The sequence below is a fragment of the Euprymna scolopes genome, chromosome 36, assembly GCF_053919585.1.
Source record: "Euprymna scolopes isolate OS-2025 chromosome 36, ASM5391958v1, whole genome shotgun sequence".
Taxonomy (NCBI): domain Eukaryota; kingdom Metazoa; phylum Mollusca; class Cephalopoda; order Sepiida; family Sepiolidae; genus Euprymna; species Euprymna scolopes.
The window spans coordinates 13484244-13505764 of NC_136517.1; the positions used below are offsets into that span (position 1 = coordinate 13484244).

Sequence of the window (21521 nt, forward strand, 5' to 3'; positions counted from 1 at the left end):
GAGGTGCAAGCTGGATGTGACTATAATCGGCGTTGTTGCCATCTTATGATGCAGTGAATCTGCCTGTTATTGTTACGCTTAAAAAATTTGGTAAAGCCAGCATGCACTTGTCTTTTTAGTGTCTTATCTTTATACAGCTATAATAGCATCAGCACACCAGTTTTTTTTGTTTTTTTTAGACCACCAAAGTTAAACTGTTTAGTCTGGTTAGTATTTGATGGGTGACATACACTTGCTTTTTTTAGCCTCTTATCTTTATAATCGTATCAACATGCCAGTTCTCATTAGATTATCAAGGTAAAGCAATGTTTAGCCTGGTCAGTATTAAGAATACTAGGTGATGTATGTGGTAAGACAGCAACACCCAACATAAAATTAATTCCTTAAACGAACATACTTTCCCACGTATGACACATTTATTTAACTTATGACTTCATATGCATTTTACAGGTTTCTTACTGTGTTATGCAAGTTGGATGTGATTATAATCTTAACTTGAGCATTGCTGGCATCTTATGTCTGCAATGGTCGTGTTTGGCGCAATGCATATGTTATGGAAATGAACTTCTCTAAATTTCAGTTCTGCCAAAAAAGGACAAAATAACAATGTGTAGGGAGAAGGGGGGGGTCCTTCATTACAATTTCACCTTTGGTTCTGCTCCTTGTAAAGATGGGAGATCATACGGAAAAACAATTTTCTCCAACCTTTAAAAATTTATCCATCCTGTTTGATTCACATTGAAGCGCTTAACTCCTGAACTGTATCGAAAGCGATTTGCAAAGCATCTGAATTTGTTGTTCTTGAATCATCATTTTCTTTCAGTACCTCATCACCTCATCACCAGTTTCGGAGTGAGTTCCATTTCTAAATTCATAAAAGTATAATATTTATTTTGAGTGAAAGGTTTTATGAGCATATAAAGAATGTTGGTGGCTGACTTACTGAAAGGATGCTCTATGGACCACTTATTATTTCTATTTATTTTTATGGAACACGTTTATAATCAAAAAATAAATATAGAAGGTAAAAAAAAAGTTATTTCCATTTTATGGATGTCTGTTTTATGTTGTTTGTGAAAATGTGTTTATTTGGTTTTGTCAGTTTTTTTGCATTTGGTTTTGTCAGTTTTTTGTGTGAGCTATGTGTGTTTTGTTTTTTTTTTGGTGTGAGCTATGTGTTTTTTTTTTTTTGGCGTGGACCTTGTGTTTTTTTATGTAAACTATATCATTTAATTGTTTTGCATTAGTAATTTATTTGTTTTTTACTAATGATTCCATGCTTCTCAAAGCCTAGAAGCCACTCAAACATAAGAGTGAATGTGGAGGAGCAACATCTGTAGGATTATTAACATAGTAATAATAATAATATATAAAAAAAGGCTGCTAAAACCGATAAAGAAGAAGTGACTTACATAGATATGATGGAGAAGGAATAGATGCACATAGAAAGTGGGATTGTACAGAGTTCTGTCTAGAGTGTCGTATAAAAATACCTATTGTTGGTGTCTTTGTGAGAGAAATCGTGTTGACTGATGACACAGAGGTGTGTTACTGTTACTGCGGCATTTGCATGACATTGTATAACGGTGAGGTATTTTGTTCCCAGTTGCATTTAGATGGGAAATCCCGTGACTGGTTGAAATATTGTTATGGCATGACAGGTGCTTGGTTCCAAAAAAAAATTTTTTTTTTTGTTGTTTGCAGATAGTGGAATGCTTCAGTGGGTCAAAACCAGAATAAACTAGTCTCAACAGATTGTCTACATCAGTAAAATTTCTATAGTTTTAATCAAACATTTCTCATCAACCTTTATATTGAAACTTATGCCAGTTTAGATACTAGCAGGCTACCCAGTGTTGCCTGGAGTGATAAAAAACAAAATAGAAGAGGTTAAAAGAGTGTAACATTTTTTTATATTAAAACTTTTCTCTCAATCTGGTTCTTTCTCTCTTCCCTCACCTCTTTTACACCTTTGCTCAGCCCATTCCTCTCCCTTGTTTTAATGTATTGAAAATGATGATATAAATCATTCACTTCTTTATATAATAGATAACATTGGAAATGGCAGAAAAATGGCCAAGATGACCCCCTCCCCGCCAAAAAAAAAGGAATCCTTTTTATTCTGATTGCACCAGGGGATCACCACACTCTACAGCACATCCAGGAAAACTTTGGTGTTGATTTTCAAGCCGACTTTGAAGAGGTGGCATCATGTGGCCCTCTCTTAAAACCACACAAAAACCATAACCATGTCCAGAAACTTCATTGAGCTGTGGCCTCAAGCATTGAACCGTCTGGATTTGCATTTTGAGGGTGCTGGCAATGGTCCTGTTGTCATAACTTGGATCGGTAGAGAGCATGAGTTGTACAGCGATGCATCTCCAATTTCACTCGTTGAACAGTGTATCACTTTCAGACATGATAGAAGGCTCCTATCACTCTTGGGATTTGTACACAACTGGCCAACTAGTAGATGGTCTGCAATAAAAAAGAGAACTTGTTTTCATCAAACGGAAATGGAATCATGTCATCTTTTCTGGAGCAACAATTTTATCCTTCCACCTAGTATCAACCCTTTTCAGATTATTTAATGTCAAATGCCAGTCATTTTTGTAAAATATTTCATACTTCAAGTTCTTGATATCATCATGGCATTTACTTTGATATGTTTATTTTGTTTCATGGCATGTCGACCTTTTTGAGTCATTTAATGCTGAATTAATTTTGGTAAAAATTGCATAAAATTATATAGATTTCAACCATTATCAGATTCCAAAAAAAAAATCCAATTTGTTTTATAACTTTCAAATTCTACAAATTTTCCGTTTTTGATTATGTCAATTATTTGGATTCTTCCAGAAGGAGCCTTAACAACTGAATTTTACCAAGTACATTTATCCACTATGCCATGGGTCCTGGAGGTTGAAAGTTCAATTCTCAGTGTGCACAAAACTCAAAATACAATTCTGAATTATTTGGGACTTCTAAGCAGTCATAGCTTATAGAACGAGAGGACGCATGGATTAAAAAAAGAATTTTGTTTGAAATTCCATGCAGATTCCCAAGTTTGATAAGATACTCCTGAATAAGGTCGGAGGTTACATTGACTAAAATGTTGTGAAAATAAGACTCCAGATGAGAACAGTAATCTGAATCATCAAAACAATATGAACTTTATTTTTGTATGTAGCACACATATGTAATTTATTTATATAATTGATTCATATAATTTATTTATATAATTGATTCATATAATTGATTCATATAATTGATTCATATAATTGATTTATATAATTGATTTATATAATTTATTTACATAAGTTATTTATATAAGTTATTTATATAATTCATATAATTGATTTATATAATTGGTTTATATAATTGATTTATATAATTGGTTTATATAAATAAATTATATAATTGATTTATATAATTGATTTATATAATTGATTTATATAATTGATTTATATAAATAAATTATATAATTGATTTATATAATTTCAAAATGCTTGTAGTTTTCTATTTGACTAATTATTAAATATTAGTAATGAAAATCACTGTAAAAGTATTTTTTAAGCAAAAGAAAAAAAACAATAAAAATAAGTGCTCTTCATTAACGTCTACAATAACCATAAGCCTGAGAGGCAATATAAACTAAAAAAAATGGTTCCTCTTTGGCTTGTTATTTATGTTTCATGAATCTACTTTGGTATGGTATCTACACCTTCTTATGCAATCTATGCCTCATACTGCGATCAGCATTGTACGATAGCAAGAAAAACACTCTGATTTTGAAAGATTGTGTGGGTACCAAAACTGGAACCCTAAACCCTAACTTTAATATCCTAACCTTAATGGTCAAAGAAGACACTTCAAACAATTGTTCACCAAGACGTTGCTGATGGTTCAGTAATTCATTCTGACGAATGGAAGCTTATGCTAATTAAAACCAACTCAGTGTTCATTATTTTTCCGTAAGTGATCAGCAAAATTTTATTGATCCCACCATCGGAATGACTGAAAAACCATGGCTTGCTACGAAGATTTGTATATTGAAAAAAAACATGACGCGCATACAGTGTAGATATTTATTCTTGTAGATATCAAACCGAAATAGCACCAACTTAAGTATCAGAAGAACAATTCAAAGTTTTTGCCAACCAAAAAGAAAAACTCACTCCATGAATGAAAGTTATTGTTTTGTTTAAGGAGGCAGAATAATTTTTACACAAAAATTGCAATAACCCTAACCCTAACCCTAACCCGCCTCCATTTTTCATTTGTTACAAATTTAACAAAAACTTCGTCGTTTTTGACTTTTAGACACAGATTTACAAGCTCTGAATTTTTTTAGATGGTTCATATTCAGGAGAATATCACCTTATAATTTTTCCAAGTATTCTAACCACTGCGCCATGGGTCCTTGTGGACAGTTCTAGTGCGAATTTTGGAAGCCTTAAAATTAGTTTATTTCTATTTTTGTGAATCTCAATATCAGTATCAGTGTGAGTGATCGAAAAATGCAATTTCAAATTACTTAGGACCTCTATCTAGTCATGGCTGATGGAACAAGAGTATGCTACCCCCATGAAGTAAACAAAGGGTTCTGTTAGGAATTCCATCCAGATTCCCGAGTTTGACAGAAACAATTCCAAATTCGACAAGATACATCTGAAGAAGGTTGGTGGTTACATTGACCGAAACGTTGTGAAAATAACACTTAAGATTCTAAATAATTTGCAATTGAATTGAAACACGTTTTTACTGGCTCATTGTTTAATCTACTGGGAATATTTGCAGATCAACAACTTTTCGGGAGAATATTATAGTGTTTGCTTAGGTTTGTCAAAATATTTTTTAATATTGTTTGTGGTTTTGGTTTATGGCATATCAACCTTTTGCTGAAATCAGTCACTTTGTTAGAAAGAGTCTGACTTTGTCTTAAAAGTAAAATATGTATGCTACAATTTCATCTCATATCCACAACAGATTCGTTTTGACTGGTCTTTCATTCTCATCAAATCTTTCTTGAAATTCATACATTAAATCCATTGCTTTTTCTGTTTATCATAAAATCGGTTCTCTTTATCGTTCTAAACATTTTCTCACACCTGAGTTTATTCTCTATCTCTACAAATCGAATATCAGACAATGTACGGAAAACTGTTGTCATATTTCGGCTGATGAATCTCGTCTCCCATTTGAGGGATCTTGATAAGATAAAGAAACTTATGTAATTTTATTGGCCCCAACCCATTCTTTACAATTTTGCTCTCACAGACGTGATGTTGCTAGTCTTTACTATGAATACTATTATGGCATGTGTTTCTCAGAATCATATATTCTCTACTTCCTTTGTTCCAGCTCGTTTGATTCGTTGGCCTAAGTGGTTTTCATCGAGTTGCCATTTTGATACTTACTTGTAATATAGCTTTCTATTCCAGTAGCTTGTTTTTTTCCAAGAATTGCAGGCTTGTGGAACTCTTCCTGCTGACTGTTTTCCTCCTATTTATAGCTTTGTTTTTTTTTTCAAGACTAAGGTTAATTGGTATCTCCTGTCTTTGCGATAATCATCTAGTGTTTTTGTTAGCTCCTTATATTAAGTGGTTCCACACCTTATTTGGAGTGATTTCTATAAAAAGAATACTGCTATGCAAAGTAGGTCTCATAGTGAAAGTCAACACCAAAGTCTACCTGGATGTGCTGAAGAGTTTGGTAATCTCCTGGTGCAGTACCTGGGTGTGGCAGCAGGACTCAGCACCAGTCTGCTTACCCAAAAAGACCCAGGCTTGGCTTCAGAAGGAGTGCTACGACTTTGTACTCTTCTTTCATTGGCACCCTTCTTCCCCTGACCTGAACCCGCTGGACTACATCACCAACATGACCTCCCACAATACTAAAGATATCCTGATTGTTGCCGGAATTGATTTTTTGAATAAAAGTTTTAAACTAAAGCTTTTATCATTCCACCCTGTCGTATCGATAAACAACTTTTAATTCACGTCTGTTATGATATATTTAAAAAATTATTCAATACTTTGTGAATTTTGTTTCCTCGTTTGTCTGTTTACTTTTTCCCGTGCTCACAAAACGATTAAAATAGAGGGAGGATAGCCGTGGACACTGACAGCGCTCAGTGGATGCCGTCAAAATATGATAATATCAGCATCAAACGAGAGAGTCGAGAGAAATGATCTGTAGAAATGGAAAACAAGAAATCTCATTCTAACATTTAAAAACAACTTTATTGGTCGTCTTCTAAGTTATTATAGAACCACGTCTCTATTGATTTTTATATTGTACCCAATATATAGTAATCCACCTCCCTGGCATGAATCGGTTGTATAATATGCTTGAATATATTTTGATTCATGCAGATTTTGTATTCGTTATTATATAGCCAATTCTTTATTGAATATTATATTGTACCCAATATATAGTAGTGATTTTAAAAGTTAAAATTAAAATGACTTAGGTGCCATCAGCTAGAATTGAAACCAAAACATATAGCCTTCCAGCTTCAGTTGTTTGAAAAGTTTACTCGAAACGATGTCACGACGTTAAAATTTGAGACGGTGACAAACAAATTCAGACTTTTAGTATAATAAATGTTTTGTAATGAGTTTTGAAAAACCACTTTAAATATCAAAAGAACAATGTTCATTTTTATTTCCCCATTGTTGCAGTGACTAATTAGAAAATTCACTTCAGCTGTTGTTTTGTTTAAAAGGGGCGGAATGATTTTTGGTATGTGAAATTGTTTCCTCTTTTACAAGTTGAAAGGCCACTTGTATGATGTCATGAAGGCAATAATCTAAGCAGGTTTTCAGAATCAAATTATTTTACTTACTATTATGATATGCAAATAATAGTAAAAAATATATAGTTTAATATTTCTTCTAAGCAAATGTATTTCTTTATCTGAAATTTGAGAAGCTATGTTTTTCTTGATCGGGATAAGTATTTAAAAAAAATAATTGAAATACATTGGTTTTTTATTGTAAAAAATATGGTACAAGGATTAAAAAAAAATAAAAATTAGCTAGTTACAATCAAATATTTGATTTAACAAATTTTTAATTATTGATGAGAAACTTTAAGAACTAGACCAGCTTTACTTTATTATATAGACATGCATATATAGAAAATGTTATCACACTAGTTACTTAGGCTGTGGGAATGTATTAAAGACTGATATGATGTCATATGGATTAAGAGTAATAGAAAAACCAACATCAGACATGTAATGACATAGGCTGATAGGATATAATAATTAGAGATTTCGATCCCTCTCTTTTTTTTTTCGTTTTCCCCCCATTAATGGGTTTGTCAAACTCGGGGTCACTGAGGATCATGTTTATGAGGGCTTCATGCTACTAATTGGAATTGTTTGATAATTAACGTGGAACATTTTTGTTAGAAAAATATGCAAATGATTTAGCTTCTTTTTCTTCTTCTTCTTCTTCTTCATCATCATCGTTATCATCATCATTAACAACAACCACATAATGGCATGCCTTTTCTTGTTCTTATACGAAACAATCAAACATGGGAAAACAATATATCTTGCATCGCTTAATGAAGTGTCTGCCCTACTTTTGCTTAAAAAGGGAGAAATTATCTTATGCTTTCCTTTTCTTACTTAATTCACTTGGGTTCCCTGTTATGCGTTTGGCATGCAACTAATTGGAATTGTTTGATAAAAATTAATACAGAATATCTTTTCAGGAAAAATATGATATGCACGCAAATGATTATTCATCATCATCATCAGCATCAGCATCATCATCATCATCATCATCATCATCATCATCAACAACAACAACAAAAACAACAACAAAATTATCAGAGAAAAAAAAATAACAAAATTCCAAGATTTGCATGTAGCAAATACATTTTGAAATCTAAAATATGATATCAGTCTTAATTGAATAAACAACATTTTTTCGGTGAACGATGCATGTTTGACGGTTTCTTTCTTGAGAATCCCATGTCCAAACTCCTCGGCCTCAAATTCTCAAACAACATGATTCGGAACAAATATATAAAAGAAGTCTGCTGCAAAGAAGATGGGCTCCGTCTATGGGACTAGAAAACTTTTCATACTTGTTAGTGTCTTATATTTCTACAAAGCCACCATCCACAGATGCAGGGAGTATTGTTGTCACATCTGGGCTGGTGCACCAACCACTAGACCAAAACAAGTGCAGAATTTTTTTTTTTTTTTTTTCAATAAATACAAACATTTATTTATTTATTAAAATTAAATTCGATATTTTGATTCATAAGAGATTTCTTCATCAGGAAATACAGGTTTTTTTCTTTTTTCTTACACTTCACCAACATCTGAAGGAAAAGTGCCAAGCATTACTACCATGGTGCATAAATAAAAAAAGAAAAACCTGTGACCACCTACACCTACAGGATGTTGTGATGATGTCTGCTATACCAGATTTAAAGTAGCTTTGCACAAAACATTTTGACGATATATAAATATACATATACTTCAGCAATCTTTTTGACGTGACTTACAAGCGATACGTTCCGAGAATAAAACCCAAGAAGAAAACAATGAATGTGAATGATTCAAATAATGTATAATGAGTTCAGTCCAAAATTCTTAGAATGTTGCATCCCTTGTTTTACAAGTACTTTTAATGGAATCTATTCTGATGAACTCTTAGCACTTGTGCTCCTTATGGCATACATACCCTTAAGAAGCAGCAAAACTCCACCCTTCAATGTTGAGGTTTCTGGATGTCAGAAGATCTTCTACTCTAATTAGTTTCTTTCCTTGGACTGCTAGACTTTGGAATTCCCTCCTTGCTTCCCTTGCTGCACTGATCTGCAGAAGTTTAAATGTAATGTGAACAGACATGTTGCTGCTCAACTCCTCACAGCTCCCCTGTTAAGCATAATTTCAAATAGTGGCCCTTTATGTTCCAAGTGGCAATATGCCTTGTTTTGATAAAAAAGAGTAAACAAAAAAAAATGTATTCATTGAAGTTACGTATAGGTGAGAAACACAGACACAGACATGCAAAATTTTATTAATGCAAAAATTTGGTTTTCATTTTCACATTTTGACATGGAATGATCCGTGTATCCTCAGTTTCCATCAAATAGTTTGTTCCGATTCACTTTCCCCTCCCCATGAGGGAAAACATAGACACAGAATGATCAGAAGGGAAATCCAGCTCCCCGATAAGGGATCACACAAAAATAATTGCTTCAATCTAAAAGGATTTTTCCTCCTCAGAATCGAGGACAAAACAGGTACTACACATTGATCCTAGATCGAATGCCAGATTATCTTGTCAATATGGTCATTACAGTAATTTTTTCTATTTGTGTGTTCATCTATAAACACAGTTCAAAAAAAGTCTCCAGATTAATAAGTCCTGCTCACACCCATCGCTACAACATTATATTTTCATGGAATGTGCTTTGACGAACTTGTAGCACATGTGCTCCCTCAACATAGATTCCTTTAACTAACCCGGCAAGCAGCAAAATCCCACCTCTTCCCTGTAGTCTTTATTAATTTGCTTTTCAATTCTCATTTCACTTTTAGCTTCTGCACTAGCATTTTCTTTTCATCACACTAGATTAAGAGAGAATTTTTACCTCACTCTAGAAGGATTTCTCTCCTCCACATAACCAAGGATGGAACAGATACTACACATTGATCCTAGAACAGAGGCCAGATTACATTGTTTTTTCAAATGCTAATATGGTCATCATAGTAATTTTTTGGCTGCCCTTCATTTTGTATCTTAAAAAAAAGACTCTAAAAACTGTTAAGCAAGCTCAATGTTGCATCCGTATTTTACAAGTATTCTTTTGATGGAATGCGCTTTGACAAACTTATAGCAGTTGCGTCCCCCCAGCATAAATACCGACAAGCATGAAAATCCCACCTCTTCACTGTAGTCTTCAATTTAGGTTTTAGCTTCTGCACTAGCATTTCCTTTTCATCCTTGTATTCCAATACTCTTTAACACATTCATTCGGAAGAGTTTTCCATGCTTTTTTTTTTTTTTTTTTTTACTATGGCTATCAATCTCCCATTAAAAACTCAAGCGTTACTCTTTCTATATTTTTAAAATTTTGCTTGCAAGGTTTATGACTTTTTTAATTGCTCAGCTTTTTTATGGAAATCACCCCAGACAAGGCATGAAGCCACTTGATGTAAAGAGCTAAAAAAAAATAAAATAAAATAAGGTCGAATAACTTGCCAACAATAAGTGTTGGATGGATAGATTCTAGTTCAGAAATAGTAATTCTTTCCACTTTGTCAGAAAGATCACTCATGGAATGTGAGGACAATTGCGCTCCCAAAACAACGATAGCGGAAATGGATACAGTTTATGCAAATACCATACAAAAACACCCCATTTCAAAAAAAAGAAAGCTATCCCACTTCCAACACTTCTTGTATCAATATATTTAACTAGCAGGACCTGTTAACCGGCATTGTCCGGTGGTAGCATTCCTCCTGTGTGAAAATTAAAGTACTATTGTTGTTGTAGCCCAACCACTGACCTCCTCATGTTAGGAATGGCATTCAAAATGGACATTCTCAACCTACCTATGTTAAAAATGGCTTTCAGAATAGACACCCAATTTTGTGAGTGCAAGTGTGTGTGTGGTTGGCAAGAAATTAGCCCGAAATGTAACGTATGTAATAATCAAAAACAATTTATTTAACTTTGTGACCTAGTTGCATAAAAAATAAAAGCGAATTATTCAATAATAGTTATAATAGATTAAAGTATGCACAAATAGTATTACAATTCAATGGATATTGAATGTATTATGACTTTTGTGTGTAAAAATAAAAAAAGGAAACATTTAATAATACTTCATCTCATCCGGAAAGAAAAATTTATAAAAAATAATTAAACTTCTATAAAAAAAAAAAATTGTAAATAGCAGCGATTACCGGTTCAAGGAACCCCCCCCCCCCAAAAAAAAAACAAGGAATAATAAAAATAGTGAGGTGCGAATGTATGATGCCAGAAAGAAAAAGGAGGCCTAGAAAAAAGAAAGAAACATGTTAATTCAAGTGGACTTAGTGAAAGTATGACGTTTATGACTTTGAAATAACAACATTCAAACTTGAACACAAATGAGATCAAAGTTTCAGCACCGGGGACGATGATTTTTATCTGAAATAACGACATTAAAATGTAAAGGAAGGCATGAGTGTAATGAGGTCAAGAGTTTAGCACCGTTACAATGATTTTATCTCTCTCTCTTTACCTTTCTCTCTCTCTATCTGTCTCTTTCTTTCTGTCTCTCTCTCTTTTTCTGCCTCTATCTTTCTCTTTCTCTCTATGTGTAGTTCTTTTTGTGGATGTGCGTGCATGTGTTTGTGTGCGTGTGTGTTTAACTTTGTGTGCATGTTAAAACAATTGCAGGGTGAATAGTGTGCAGATATTTTTTGTAAAAGTATAGTGTGTTTGTTTATTTATGAACAGTTGTATTCCGGAATAAGCGATTTGTTTACTCTCAGCCAATGAGATTGCCGAATCTTTGTAAGGGAGAAATTATTATTTTTCTAACGGGGGAAAGGAAAGGTAATGGTATGTGTATGAGCTTGTGAGGCAGTTACGAAGGAAGACAGGGTGGTATATGTATAATGTGAATAATATTTCCCGGTGTTGAGTGGGGTCGGTGGCAGGTCTTTTGTAATAGAAGGGAAAATACAAACTACTTCCTCTGTAAGACTTGATGATAGTGATGATGGCGCTCCTAGGATGACGTAGGATTTTATTATGACGAATAAATATGTATGAAACGGTGTTCTACAGTCCTACAGTTGCATAAGATGGGGAATAATAGTTTAGACATTAAATTTGTATGTGACATCTGTTATTGCAAACCTATGGTAATTTGGTCCAGAGGAGAATTTTTGCAACTAAAATGTTATATATAGGATATATTATTTCTGAAAGACTTCATTTATAGAAATGTAAAAAATGAAAATTTTCTTTATTTTTTTTTATTGTTTCGTGTGCAAAGTGCAAAACCATGTAGAGGTGTTTTATTTCAAGAAATTGTTTTTTATTTTGACATTTCTTGAAACAATAAAAAGAAATAAACTTTAATTTTTTTTTAAATAAAGTTTTTGGTTTGAATAGTTATGCTATCACAAAACAAAAAAAAAAAGAAAGAAAATTTTTACTTTTTTACATTTCTTAAAATTTTTTTTTCCTGTATGGTTTTATTTTTCATTTTATGCTTAGTAGCTTCCATTTTGTATTTGTAGCAATTATATCCATTTCCACGATTTTGGTTTTGGGAGTACAATTGTTTAAGATTGCCTCTTCATCCATCATTTTTTTATGCTTCAACAGCCTCTGACATTCACACAACTACTTTCTTCCTCGCGCGTATGCCAATAATCTTTAAATCTCCATGATTTGCACATGCTATTCATTGCTTTCGAGTCCTTTGCCACATTTTTTTATTGTGTCTTTTTACCTCCAATCTTCTAGTAACACGAACGCTTATCGATTGTGAATTTGACATTCCCTAGAAACTATCTCTTTTGGATGAAGCCCTTGCAAGCAATCTATTAAGGTACAAAGCTATTTGTGCTATTATCATTTTTATTTTTTCAATATTTAAATTGTTCAGTTTAAGAAGTGTCTTGAGTATTAAAAATACTTGCTATAACTCTGATTATATCATTATTTAAAGTCATTTTTTTCTTGGCTTTCAGGTGTTTATTTTCATATCTTGCCTCTGCATTGTTTGCTTTTCAACTCTCCCATTGGCTTATGTATAAACAGTTCTGTTCTCGCTCGTAATTTGATAATCTTTCATTTATAAATCTTATTGCTCCTGGGTCCACCACTTTTTTCCCATTTTCCAATTTCTCTATAAAATCTTACGCAAACGTGTAGTTATCACATGCTTATTTCACTATTTTTTTATTTCACGGTTTAAAGAATCCTGAATTACACACTCACACATCTACCGACTTCATTATTTTGTTCCGTCAAACATCATCTTCAGCATACAAAGCCTTCTGCACCATCCTCAGTTGTGTTTTTCTTTTTTTTTTGTGGTCCAGGTTTCTGAATTCTTCAATTCTTCACTTGACCAGTTTAAGAAGAGCCCAGAATATTTCAAAATGGAAACTGACCAGGTATTTGTCCCTTTCTATCAAGTTTCTGAAGAAGAATTTGGTTTCCAAATTCTTTTTTCTTCTGGAACATTCACTGCCTAACCCTATGTTCTTCTGGAACATTCACTGCCTAACTTTTTTCTCTTCTGGAACATTCACTGCCTAACTTTTTTCTCTTCTGGAACATTCACTGCCTAACCTTTTTCTCTTTTGGAACATTTTCTGACCAACTCTTTGCTCTTTTAGAACATTTTCTTCTTAACCTTTTGTCCTTCTGGAATATTCTCTGCCTAATATTTTATTCTGGAACTTTTTTTGCTCTGTCTTTTCTTCTAGAACATACATTTTCTAATTGTTTTTCTGGAATATATTTTGAAAGATTCACAGCATAATCTTTGCATCTGAAACATTCCCTGCTTACGCTTTTTATCTGGAACATTCTCTGTCTAACCTTTTGATCTGGACCATTCTCTGTCTAACCTTTAGATTTGGACGATTCTCTGTCTAACCTTTTATCTAAAATATTCTTTGTCTAACTTTTTCATCTGAAATATTCTTTGTCTAACCTTTTTCTTTTCTAGATAATTCACTGTCTAACTTTTTATTTTTGGATAATCTTTTTTCCTTCTAGAAAATTTCCTGCCAAACCTTTTCTTCTACAACATAATCTGCCAAATCTTTTCTTCTGGGACATTCTCTGCTTAAGGTCTCATCCTTCCAGAATCTGCCAATCTGCTCGAGCATTTACTTCCATCTATATTGCTTCTTTCTATTTGCTTCTAGAATATCCAGGTGCTTTTAATTTTTGTTTCAAAATGATTGCTTTTTTTTTTTAATGATTGTTTCTCTTGTTCTTTCTCTCCTTCATTCATCACAAAAAGGCCGCGAACAAACGATCCCTCTCCTCAGACTCTTACAATATCAAGTACAACACCATAGATTAGACTAATGTTAAAATAAATTTTCCCTGACATGTGGGACGAAAGCAGAAACCATGGACACTATGGGCCGCTTGAAAATCATCAGCATCAATTACATTGACATCAACTTATTTCAGGTTGATGCTAAAGTTTAGAGTAACTCCCTCTTCATAAAATGTTTTTGTTGTTGATTGTAATCTGACTACCAAACAAAGTAATAGGGTGATCCCCCTTTTAAAAATACCACCCATAGATGATAAAATTTGCAATTCTTTCTGCAATCCAAGCTTATTTGGTACAAATAAACTTCAGTCTATGCCTCAACGTTTAATCAAGTTCCAATCGTGTATGGCAAATAAATTTTTTTTTGTCACCATTCAAAAATAAGTGCAACCTGATAAGATGCATGAAATTGTCAATAACTGATGCGCTTCTTTCTTGGCTCTGATTTTGGCTGTGATGGTCCTCATCCATTCAGGAATAGTTTAGGGATCGAGTTGATAGAATTATCTTTCGCATATAAAATTGGAGTAGTTAAAATTTGTTGAATGTGAAGCCTATCCAGGATCTCACCTCATACTTATGAGACGATCACCAAAGTATCCCTGCATATGATTAGATGATGATAAAACAAAAACTGTTGGATATTCATGATTGAAACTTGGGTCTGTTCTGTAGAGTAGAAAACAGATTTTGTGTTTACTTTCAGCAGCCTTATTTTCTTCTTTAGTTCTCTCATTCCATGAGTGATGTTTCTGACAAAGAGGAAAGAATGGCTGTTTTCTGGGTCAGAATTTTTTAATACTTATATAGTTTTTGATCTTGAAGTGATATTTTATTGTCTTTAGCTCCTTATATCAAGTGGATTCATACCTTGTCTGGAGCGATTTCCATAATATTTATTTGTATCAGATATGGTTGGATTACAGAACGGACTATGAATATTATGAATATTTACATGGGTAAACTATTTTGTGTATTGGAAGATCATCTTGTACAGTATTTGTATGTAAACAATTGATTGTACACAAGTTCTTATTTTTCCCATATTAGGGAATTAAATTTTTTTGGTTCATACCTTCCTTAATATTTTTGTGCCAGCATTTGTAACTCAGTAGAAGTAATTTCATAGTCTGCAGCATTATCCATTTGCCCAATCATGCACTCCCAATTCAAGGTTCATATCATAAAAGTAAATAAATAAAACTCTCGCTTAATCTTTAACTCTGATGTTGTCTACTGCCCGTCATCTATGTTCGACAGTAAACTTTCTACTCTGATGATAAAGTCTTTACTGGAAAAGAAATCCTTTGCTTCAAACTTGTATTATAATTAGAACTTGTATTATAATTATTGGCAAATTTCAGTCTGTTTAGACTGTTTGTCGATCAAGAAAATCTGACAGTGTTATAATAATTATTCAATTCAATTCAGTTTATTTGGCAAAATATCAAACAAGCATGCTTAAATTGCCACGTAGAGAGAGGGTGATAGAAATTTACACAGAAGAGGACTCAATAGTTAAGCACCTGTGTAAATTCACCTTGAAATGTTACATTGTTGGCATACTTACTTCCTCTCTTGGAAGGGATCCTGATTGAGGAAGCAACTCTTCTCCAATTTAATTGAAATTGGCGGTGAAAGACTTCTTTTGGTGCAGGAATGAATAATAAGTCCCGCTGTATGTAATAATGATCATTAAGGAGATTGTAGGACAAAATAAGATACGAAAATGTCTGCACTCAAAGAAGAAAAAGTTAAGTTTTTTTGGTTGGTTTCCATAGGGCAGATCCGGTAGACTCTTCACCATTTGAGAAGCCATTCTTTGAACTTTCTCCAGATATCACACATTAGATATGGAGAAGAGGCCTGAACACCATATTCTAACAGTGGTCTGAAGTAGGAGACATAAAGAGGGAGAAATGGTACTCTTGTAAAACTTGACCTGGATCCTTGCGATTTTCCATTAGTTATGGTTAGGGCTCGGCCAGCAATCACCAGATTAAGCCGAGGTTGTTCAAATGTTAAAATGCTAAATCGACATTTGTTTTTTTTTTGTTTCTTTTTTTTTGTATAAAAAATGTAATTTTTTTAATTATTTTTGGGTGATGGGGGGGGGCATTTTTTCTTGAAATAAAAAAGCTTTTCTTCAATTTCACCTAACAATTTCCGGTTTTTATGGAAATAATCTTTCCTTATAAAATAAACAACTTCTGTTTACAAAACAAAAAAGAAACATTTACTGCTAATTTTCTTTAAAAAATAAAAAGCAAAAATGTAAGTTTTCTTGAAAAGAAAAACTGTACTTTCACCTAACAATTTACAGTTAAAAAAATTCATCTTTTCTTGAAAAAAAAACTTTTCTTCATAAAAAAAATTGCAAAAGAAAATAAAGGTCAATAAACAATACAAAATGCATTACTTATTGAACCGTACTGAAATAATAACATTATTTAGAAAGCCATTTTTAACATAGAGGATGGTGTTTTGTAACTATTCTGTACTTTCACCTAACAATTTAATAAAAAAAAAAATAGCATAAAACTCGGATTTAACTTGAAAATACTATTTAAAAATAGTGCTGTTCAATAAATGCACCAGCACCCAAAATGCAACTTTTCTTTAAAAATGGAAATATATATATATATATATATATATATATATATATATATATATATATATTTATATTTATATATATATATATTTTAAGTTTGTTTTTGAAATATGGTTACTTTCAATGTATACCGTTTTCGTTTAACGGGTCTAGATTGTTATTTTAAAACCAGTTTCCGTTAATTTTGAATTCAGCTCAATGTATCTATTTAATATAGTGCAAAATTTTGTTGAAAATTCAAAGACTCACGTTTTCTTTTTTATAGCCTTCCTTTATTTCCTGGATATTTTCCATTACAGCTGTTTCATTAATGGGTAGGCAATTTTACGATTTATGTCTCCATAAAAATATCCTGTCCCCACCAACTTCTTCAGATGTTTATCCATTAGATTTTTAAAACAAAAGGTATTATATTTTTAACATGCTGAACATCGTATTCGGGTAAAAAGATTTCCAAAGCCATGCCTCCTCACTTCCTATCATTCTCAACATCTGCTAACTTAACAAATACCATAATTGGCTCCAATAACACAAAATTAAACAAATTTTTGAAAAATAGAAATAGGACAGAAAATGAATCTAACAACGTAAAAGAATGTAACTGCCGGAACCCTAATGAATGTCCAATGGGAGGGAACTGTTTAACTTTAAGCATAGTATACAAATGTGAAGTTATAACAAATAATGAAACTAAAGTATATCTGGGGAGCATCGGAACTTGCTTACTTTAAGTTTTGACAGCATCACCCCAAATTGTTCAGTGCATTTTGGCTACCAACTGTTGTGTGTGTGCGTGTGTGAAGTTTCAACACGCAACACAAAAAATATGCTTGCATAGAAAGATTCATGCTTGAGTTTTTATTGATTTTTAGTAATGATAACAAAAATAAGAAAATAATGTGGAAAACTTCAGAACGAATGTATACATTTCTGGGAGTTAAAGGGTATTGAAATATAAGGTCCTTACATCAAGTGGCTTCATGCCTTGTCTGGAGCTATTTCCATAAAAATAAAAAAAAAAACTCAAATAATATAAGAGATGCTGTAACTCATTTTAAGCATTATTGTAAATCATTCACGAATCAGTCTTCACTTTTCTTGAGCGATGTTTCTGGCAAAGGAGCAAGAATTGCTGTTTACTGGGCAAGAATCTATCGTCTAATACTTGGTTAGTTTTTGATCTTGAAGTAAATTATTTTGTTTGTTTTGTTTTTTAGCCTCATGCATCAAGTGGCTTCATGACTTGTCTGGAGCTATTTCCATAAAATTTTAAAAAAAACTAAAAAAAAAAAAACTCAAATAATAAAGCAGATACTCTAAGTAATATTTTTGTAAATATATTTAACGACTTGAAGATAACAAAGCATCCATGAATTTTCTTTACCGTTTCAGCCTTTGCAGGAATTGAGTGATGAAGCCAACGTCTTTTTGACACCGTCAATATATTCCCCTTTGACAACATTGGAGGAGTCTGAAAAATTTTGTGAAGCCCCACAATGACAGTCCCCTGCAATAACATCAATGGAATGATCTCTCATGGCACTTCCTTTATACAACTAGTTTTGCTTGGTGGATGTGAGTATCTTTTCGCAACTCACCAAGCCCCTGAGTAGCATTCTGTAGTGCATGCACCAAGGAGAGCGTTCAGAGTCAACAGCCTTGTGCCATACTGGGATAGATGTTAATGAAAACAAAAAAGGATGTGAAATATTAGACAAGACAAAAACTTTGAATCATGAAAAAAGGCAAAATGAAACGAATCGAGAGAAATATTACATGGAGGAAAAAATTAGAATCACTCTTTTTTTTTTTTTTTTCTCTCTCTGGCCGTGAGACAAACACACATCTTTCATTAGCTCTCTTGGTTTCTTCATAGGCCCCACTAAAGACCAATGAAAGAAATAAACTTATTTTTGTAAAACTGGGTTTGAGTTCATATATTACCCAACACAAGGATATTTAACACCAAAGATCATAACGTTTTTTAAAACAAAAGAAACATAAACACTCAAAATCGCAAAACTGTGCACATATGCAAATGCTGTGCACCTTTTTTGGTTGCAAAGGAAGTTTAGGTTGCTTTGCGATTTGTGCTACTACTGCTGCTGCTTTTTACAAGGGGTCCTATGAATTTTTACGTTCCTGCTGCGGCATGAAAGTGTCAGTTGACCTTTATGAAGACCAAATTAAACCAATTTGGAGTTGACCTCTTGATTGAGGGTGGCTGAAACCAAACTGAAATATTAAATATTTCTTTTTCATGCAATGGAATAAAAACTGCGATACAGTTCAATAAATATAGTTTTTTCATTTTGTTTTCTTTTGTTTTTTTCAAAGAGAGAAAGAGAAAGTATGTTATAAAATTTCACAAAAGTTAAAGATTGCAACTAAAAGTTCAGAATTTATGAAAAAAATTCTATATAGGCATTAAAAATAGTTTTATGTTGCTTTTATCAAATATTAATAAACTAGCGGGGGTCACCTGGCATTACCCAGTTATTTTTAAAAATTGTGACAAGTTGGGGGGTGGAGGCGAGTTGCCCTGTCGTAAAAATAAAAATATTGGACTTGGATGGCATCATAAGTGAAACCGCAAGCAAAGTTTTGTAAGTAAAAAAAAAAAAGAAGAAGAAAAATTGACGTGCGCTGGGCGTGAGTTCGCATAATTCAAGTTAGTAAGCGAACGTCTTATTGATGGATTCATAAGGACATGGATGTTATATCCTCACAAATTTAGCTATTTAAAACAAGAACATAATGACAGTTAGCGCATGCATGGTTTACAAACCACATCGAAAGCAAGGTTTTTATCTGTCCCCCTTTCAAATAAAACAACATTTCTACACAAAATAAACAGCGATTTTTTTCTGATTTTTTTTTTTTTTTTGTCCAAGATATTGCTCTTTCTAACGATGCCGCGTTCATGCCTGTACGATGCGATGGCAAAAGTTTTTAGTGGACATACAAATACTCACACACACACATACACGCATACACATTTGACATTTATTTTGTAATAGATAAGGAATTGTTCAAATTTAAAGTCCATTTAGTATTACGTATGTAACTTGAAAAAATGTTTGAAATGAGTCAGCATATCTGAATAAACGAAATCAAAACAAGATGGCAACTGGATTTGACCTGATGGCGTGTGGTTTCACTTATTTAGATAACGTTAGCACATTTCAAGTATGCATTTATCAAATTTACATGTGCAATAAAAAATGGGGTTTAAATCAAAATAATGTTTTTAAATTCTATATAAGAAAAATAACATAAAACCATTTTTAATGACTACAAAATTTTTTCTCACATTCTACTTTGGTTGCGACCTTCAACATTTATCTTACTTTTTTGCCATTTTACTATTCCAAATGGCTTTGGCACATTTTTGGAACTAGTTTTAATAACTTTACTGCACTGATATCAATTATTAACTAATGAAAATGGCAACATTTACAGATTAAAGTCATTCCTATTGACAAATCAAAGGTTTGGCGGTTGATTTGAATTGCTAGAGACAATTCCTTCTGTTCACCTTCCTTTCAATATTTGTTTTTTTGTTAAAACGTTTTTTTTTTTTTTTTTTTTTTTTTCTATTTATAGAAAGGTGACATCCACCAACTATATGTTTGATTTATTTTACTTAACCTATGGGTAACTTCTTTTTTTTTTTTTTTACTTATTTTTTCATCTTTTTTTTTAAAACTCTTTTTACTTTTTTAACTTTTTTATTACTTTTTTTTTAATTTTTTATTACTTTTTTTTTAATTTTTTATTACTTTTTTACTTTTTTATTTTTACTTTTTTTTACTTTTTTACTTTATTTTTACTTTTCTTTTACTTTGTTTTTAACTTTTTTAAAACTTTTTTACTTTGTTTTTACTTTTTTAAACTTTTTTACTTTTTTTAAATTTTGTTTTTACTTTTTTAAACTTTATTAAAACTTTTTTTTGCTTGTTCACCACATATAAAGCATATTACCATTTGGGACCATGTCTACTGGGGACTATATGAGAAGATGATTGAGATATCTATTTACATTACATTTCAACTTCTGTATATTTGTACAGTCAGGGAAGCAGGAAGTAGGGTGGGCACTCCAAAGTTTAGCAGTCTGAGAAAAGAAGCTATTAGAATAGAAGGCTTTCTGGGATCTAGGAACCTTTACAGAGAAGAGGTGGGATTTTGCTGCTAGACGGGTTTATATGTATGTCGAGGGGACACAAGTGAAATGAGTTCATCAGAGCACATTCCATTAAAGTACTTGTAAAAAGGTGCAATGATGCATCATTACAGTGATGGGACAGGGATTGGAGCTTAGTTTATAGTGCGGGACTTATTAGATCAAAGACTCTGCTTACACAGCTTAGACAACTAATAATATCTCACTCTTTAACAATGTTTATCGCACTAAATAACATTCCAGGATATACAATGCCTCGTGATTATTGCTGATCACATATAAATATTGAATTTTCACAAATTGTTACATAACTCGAGTAAATTATATATTATTATTATTTGTACTCACTAGGAGTTCTCACACAGGCCATCATCAGAGATTACTAACAATCCGTGGCGGTCTCGCATGTTTTGGTGATAACAAATCTCCCTAGATTTCCAGCACTCTCCACCTTTGCAATTGATTTTACATTATCACAACAGCCGTTTACCATTGACGTTTTGCTGTCAACAACCATTGGTTTTCACTACAATTAGCAATAAGCCTTGCCATGGTTCCAGTCCTCTTCGCACTCATCTAGTGAACATCTGGTTAGTGCTTTCCCTTTTCGGTCTTTCAATGCTCCTTGACTCTTTAGGATTATTTAGTATGATGCCAATCAAT

General features: G+C 32.6%; 1 protein-coding gene across 3 annotated transcripts in view; it reads left to right on the forward strand.

The window, feature by feature from the left end:
* The window catches only part of LOC145260347 (uncharacterized), a 183976-nt gene that overhangs the window by 119276 nt on the left and 43179 nt on the right, over positions 1 to 21521 (forward strand). Inside the window, exons 4-5 of one of the 3 annotated variants that reach the window (XM_080118272.1) lie at positions 13085 to 13159; positions 18065 to 18982. The exons of 1 other annotated variant lie outside the window; for it this stretch is intronic. In XM_080118272.1, the coding sequence (XP_079974398.1) occupies positions 13085 to 13159; positions 18065 to 18172 (183 nt within the window). In that variant the 3' untranslated portion in view covers positions 18173 to 18982. Of the gene's footprint in view, positions 1 to 13084; positions 13160 to 18064; positions 18983 to 21521 lie in introns of those variants that run through there. One more of the 3 variants, XM_080118273.1, reaches the window with a different exon arrangement.